The sequence below is a fragment of the Nothoprocta perdicaria genome, unplaced genomic scaffold (genome assembly GCF_003342845.1).
Source record: "Nothoprocta perdicaria isolate Ctin4 unplaced genomic scaffold, notPer1 scaffold_282, whole genome shotgun sequence".
Lineage (NCBI taxonomy): Eukaryota > Metazoa > Chordata > Aves > Tinamiformes > Tinamidae > Nothoprocta > Nothoprocta perdicaria.
The window spans coordinates 135649-141289 of record NW_020455513.1 but is presented as its reverse complement, the minus strand read 5'-3'; the positions used below and the strand labels follow the sequence as shown (position 1 = coordinate 141289).

At 40.9% G+C, this 5641-nt stretch overlaps 1 protein-coding gene across 1 annotated transcript in view; it reads right to left on the bottom strand.

Moving 5' to 3' along the window:
• Nucleotides 1–1817: 1817 nt before the first annotated feature.
• Nucleotides 1818–5641, bottom strand: part of LOC112948973 (cytochrome c oxidase assembly protein COX20, mitochondrial) — a 6933-nt gene continuing 3109 nt past the window's right edge. The window contains exons 2-5 of the mRNA XM_026041338.1: nt 5307–5363; nt 3620–3734; nt 3401–3464; nt 1818–2833 (exon numbers count right to left, since the gene is read on the bottom strand). Of these exons, the coding sequence (XP_025897123.1) occupies nt 2692–2833; nt 3401–3464; nt 3620–3734; nt 5307–5363 (378 nt within the window). The 3' untranslated portion in view covers nt 1818–2691. The remainder of the gene's footprint in view (nt 2834–3400; nt 3465–3619; nt 3735–5306; nt 5364–5641) is intronic.

Genomic DNA, 5641 nt, shown 5'->3' with positions numbered 1-5641 from the left:
GCACCTGACTGGAAGTGTTAACTTTGCTTTAGTAAAAAGGTACCGAAGAGCCCAGATGATCTAATCACCAAGATCTCCATTGACAGGATTGGTAATTAACCTGATTGCCACATTCTTGCCCGTTGCCCTAACGGTGACATATTTCCCCCCMAAAAAATGCTCGGAAGTCACGTGCTGGTCCACCACAGGGAGCCATAGGCACACGCCTGCTGGAGCCCAGCTGGTGAGCACCTTTCCAAGGAATGTTGCTGCTGCTGGGAATGGTGAGAGTACCGTGATGGAGGAGCAGATGGGGCCATAGAGCCACTTGCTCGTTTTGGTGATGTTTCCAAGCACTTTAAAGTAGGTAAGATTTTAATTACTTCACAGTTAAGTGTGCCTGCTGGTCACTGCGTAGTGACCACAGAAATAAACGTGCAATAAAAATGACTTTTTTTTTTTTTTTTTTTTTTGTTGTCTCTTAAAGTTTGTTCTTTTTTAAGGCTTGTTCAGAGCACGGAAAAAAAATATTCAAAATTACTAGTAAGTAATGACACTTGCATGTTTGTCCTGGCATTCAGACTGCTCCCATGTTCTCTTCTTTCTCCTTTTTGTGCTACCATTCAGTTCATTTTCACATTTTACATTTGGCACTAGATGTYAGATCAGCTATCTAAGCAACACAGATGTAGCTAGAATTTGGCAATTATTTGCCCAAATAGCCGTTAGTGTAGTAGAATTGTCACTGAGCTAATATCCTTAAATATAATGGCTTAAATCAGCAGCGGATTAACACTGGACGGAATGTTTCCCTCAGATTTTCCTCATTTCCACGTTTCATGACACTTCTGCTTTTTCTGGTGCTCATTACAGTTATTTGTGCCGAAGGATCCCTTCGTGTGCCTGCTCTTTCCTAGGAGTACAGCCAACTCCCTTCTCAGCAACTGTGGTTTGCCAAAGAGCAAATTTTCACCTGGCTGCCTTTATTTCCCACAGCTCCCTGTTAACTCTGACTGCTTGGCTGAAAGACCTCCCCTGCTTGGGCTGCAGGTCCTCTTCTTAGGTCACACAGGAAAGAACTCAACCAGGTACTAAAACAGGGACTAGCTACGTACRTGTTCACGGCCCACTCGGTTTCTCACTGCAACTCCGCAGCCCTTGGAGGGAATTCCTCCTACCCAGGCAAGGAGGAGCCTCTCTCCCTGCCCCACACAAACCTCTGAAAATGCTTCCTCTTCTGAGGTAACCTGAGCTATGAGTTAACCGCTGCATTTCAGATTTGCCCGTGAGGAAAGAAAAAAGCTCATCGTATTAACTCAAGTTCTCCAGAGGCTTTTACTTAAGTCTGTTGAACCAAAATTTCTCCACAAAGATCTATCATTATCACGCTTCCTGTAGAAGAAACAGGAAGAAGAGAAAACAGAAGGAAGTAAAGAATACATGGTTGTTTTCTTCTTGTGAGAGTCTATTTCACAGAGTAAAGTTTAATTATCTTTGGGTAAGCAGCGTGTTTGTTCAGCACTCACAAGTCTACTTGCAAATTAAAGGCTGCAGTGCAATGGTGGTGCTTACGCTTGGACTCCAAACCTCCCCGCTCCGACCTGAGACACCAACAGACCACAGTGTCTCTCAGATTAAACACASGGTTGAGAGAAAGGACTGACTTCGCTCAGTGAACAGCTTTAGACAAAAAGTTGCTTACAGCATAATGTTGAAATCCAACTGAAGTACTTCAGTGAAAATAATAAACACCCTGTCTCACTGCTGTGGACAGAAGAGCACCAGCTAAGGAACACTATGTCATCACTCATCTTTTTGCTGATAGACAATGAGATAACACAGTATTTCCAAACTGGAGAATGTTTCCTTGAATTTATAAAGCAGTATTTCTTTTAAATAAAGACTTATAGCAAATGATGCAAGTAGCACACTTTTTTTTTAAACTGGTAATTACCATTCATTAATGATGTAAATAAGTGTATCAGCATTATTTTACAAGTAAACAGCTGACAGTAACGTAATGTTCAGAAGAACACGGTTTAAAATAAATAAATCATGAGTTACATAAATTGCTTAGACTCCTCGTGAAGTGCAAGTGCTTTATTCTTAGTTTCACACCAAGAGAATAATGATGTTTTTTCAATTTCACAGTGTACATAAGATGTGTAGAGTTGCTCACTACACTGCAGTTGAAATTTTAAGACTACTGATGCTACCCATTTTGCACAAGCAAAGCATTCATCGACTGTTTAAATGTTCCTGTTTTAAAAACAGCACAGTGAATGGTAGCACTGAAGGACACATTTACTCAAAGCACAGCTGATGAAAGTTTTACTTTTATTTAAATGAGGTGTAGTTGCAACTTTGCTAAAATGCACCATTCCATTTATAATAAAAAATGAAGTAGTCCAAAAGCACTGTTATTAATCCTTTGAGAGCTTGCAACGAAACAGATCAGTTCCCAAATGTTTAACAGACCAAAACCAAGGAGGCCATTCCTAACTATATGTACATAGTCATATATACATACACGAAACAAAGGCAGGCTTGTATACTGATGGCACGGAGTCATTATGAGTTTCTTACTTGAATTTGCTAGGAAAAACAGCATGATTTATCAGACTTGGTCACCTCCCACGTTCACAGAAGACTGTCCTTTTTGGACCACCTTCCCCCAGAGCTGCGCTAGACCACAGACCCCTCCATAGCCGACTATGAATTGCTTCTTTCATCACCAGTTTGTTTTCTCTCTGGATCCAGAGAACTGCCTTCAAATAAAAGTTTGTTTTTCATTCCTTCTCTAATCATTCTTTGCCGGATCCTGTGTTGGGCATAATTGTACCTGCAATAAAACCTAGGGAAGAGAGGAAAAGAAAATATGATTCCCTGCTTCATATTAATGACAATATGAAATAAAGCGTTATTCAGTCAGACGAAAAGTTGAAACCATGCACAGTAATGTGAATAAAATTATGAAATAATGCAGCAGGTAACTGCAGCTTCTCTGAGACAAAGATTATGCACTACATAGGAGGCTGCCACATGTCCAGTGAAAAATTCTCATTTTTGTAATCTGAATCTTAATCTCATGAACAYCGAACATGTTGCCTTTATAAGGAGGATGAAAGGATTGCGCATATGAAGAAAAGAATTATATGAAAGATAAAAAAACCAAAAAGGAATGAACAACTGGTTTGTTTTATCTCTTAGGATTCAAGAAAAATATATCAATTTTTTTGAAATAGAGTATTTACATAAAAAGTCAAGGTCACTGAAAGTATTGTGGCAGAGAAGGGAGAGGACACTTTGCTAGACGAGTCTTTTATGGCTTCCAGGAACAGTGCAGAAGGTCAAAAGCGGATCATGTGGTAGAAAGCTGCCAACACAGGCCCTGCCATAATTCAGGAAACATTTTACATACCAGTATCCTAACATTGTGCAAATGAAGCCACCAACTGCAAAGTCACAGGATCTTCTAACTCTACCTGAAAGAAAAAAAAAAAAAAAATCCAAAAAATCACAGAACGAAACTCAGGTGACTTGGGCTCCCACTGGTTCCCACTGTTAGAATAAATACCAAACAGCAARCAGGAACAAATTCCTCCTTAAAAATAAATATGGAAAAGAAAGAATGACTTACTGGTTGCTACAAAATGTCCAAGACCTACAACAAAAGATCCCACTGAGCCATAGAGGATAGATTCTCGTGCACAGGGGACGTTTTTAATATCGAGGAACCCTAGGAGTTTGAAGGGCTGTAAAAAAAAAAWATATAATTACAAAACATTTATGACTTAGCTTAAAATACACAAGCTTGCACACCTTGCATTCCCTTTTCTAGCATTTTAGCAAAACAATAAAAGGGTTAACTTCTGAGTTATTATATATGTTAACCTCATTTCTGATCTGCCTTCTTTGTCACTTTACTAATTTCAGCTGCATTTAACCTGCATAGATAGAGCACAGCCATATGAAACCAATGCTGATTCAAACCTATCTGATTACATAAATTCAGGAATTACTCTTTTAGAAGTCTATGATGCCAACTTCAGTGTTAAACTGACCAGTACTCTTAGTAGTTAAAAATAAAATACTCCAGGCTTTCCTATTTCTGAGGTCATATTAGAACCAAAGATTGCCATACACAGCAAACATGGGCTATGTCAAGAATGGTTTCAAAGGAATTAACAATTAATTTATGTGTACCATTTTATATAAACCTGGATATCCATCCTCTATTTAAGATTATAAAATAATTACTTCCTCTCTTCCTTTACATTTCCAAAATTAGGACAGGAAAAAAACCCCTTAGGAGTCYAATATCTTTGTTTAAAACAACATGTGTCACAACAAACAGGTAAAGTTCATTGCGCAGTTGYTTTTTTTTAAATTGGTGATTTTTCAGCTAGTCCTATGCACAGGCTAAAACTTTGCAGAGAAATTCATCCACACACAATACTTGTTTTTAATGTAAACCTACTAGTAAAAGTTACTCRATTATTTGATACTCTGCTCCGGCTGACAATTTTTTTTTTCTTTTTGATGATTGTTTCAGGGGTGAGTGTGCTGGCTTTACTGCAAGGTAGGGCTTCTATCCCCAGTGCAACTCATCCCCGGCACACTGGCTTACGGAAAGGTGCTGGCTCCACAGGCAGGAACGGGAAGCCACAGATCAAAGGCTTCAAGAGGACACATGTTGGGAGTCAAGGTGGCTGCGTGGGAATGACGTTGCACTTCCTTCTGCAAGTGACTCTTTTGTCAGCAATAGTGTGAGAACTGTCTCCATCTGTTTTCTTGGGATCCYGTTGTGTTTAGGTCCTTAAGACCATCATATACCACATGTGCAAACACATCCACTACAACCTATAACGATTTTTAAGTAGTTGTAATTTTTCTGCAAAGGTTTTGTATAAGTAAAAAGACGCCGTTCTAGCCCAAAAGCTGCAGTAAAGCAAATGTGAGGAAGAGTAGGCAACTCTGGGAGACAAATCCTTGCGATGTATGCCCGCCTGGCCTTAGCGATGGCGAGCACTTTGCAAAGCTGGACTTGAATGCAAGCATGGAAGATCCCTATCAGTTAYTGTATCTATGCTCCCTCTGAACAACCATCAGCTCTTTCAACATCTTTGTGCAAACATGACAAATACACATGTATGTATATATATTTAGTCTATAGTGGTCTAATCTCATCAATAATTTCAAATGCATTTATTTGGAAGAAGTCACCGGAGCTGTTGCTGGCTCAGGCATGCTGCACGACGCCTGCTTTTAACACAGCCYTTCACCTGCTGCTCTAGTGGAAATCGCTTGTTACAGCTCTGCCTTACCGGGGTTACAAGGGCTGCAGGGCCACCACAGTGTTTCTCCCCCAAAGAAAAAGCCCTCTACAAGCGTCTGMGGAAGAAGAGATAACGAAGGGCCCTAACTAGCTGTACGGAGCCGTATCTCTTSTCACTTAAGGGGAACGAGGTATTTTTCACCTCTTATTTCGTGTTTATCCCCCCAGGAACGGGGAAGCCTTTCCAGGGTTTCAGACATGGGCGCGTGCATGTACGAGGGCGCGGGCGGACCCCGCCGCGCCCTGTGCGGTCGGCACGGCTCGGCAGGAGCGGCAGCCGCAGCGCCAACGGCCGCCGGCCGCTGACGAGGCGCGGCGGGCGGG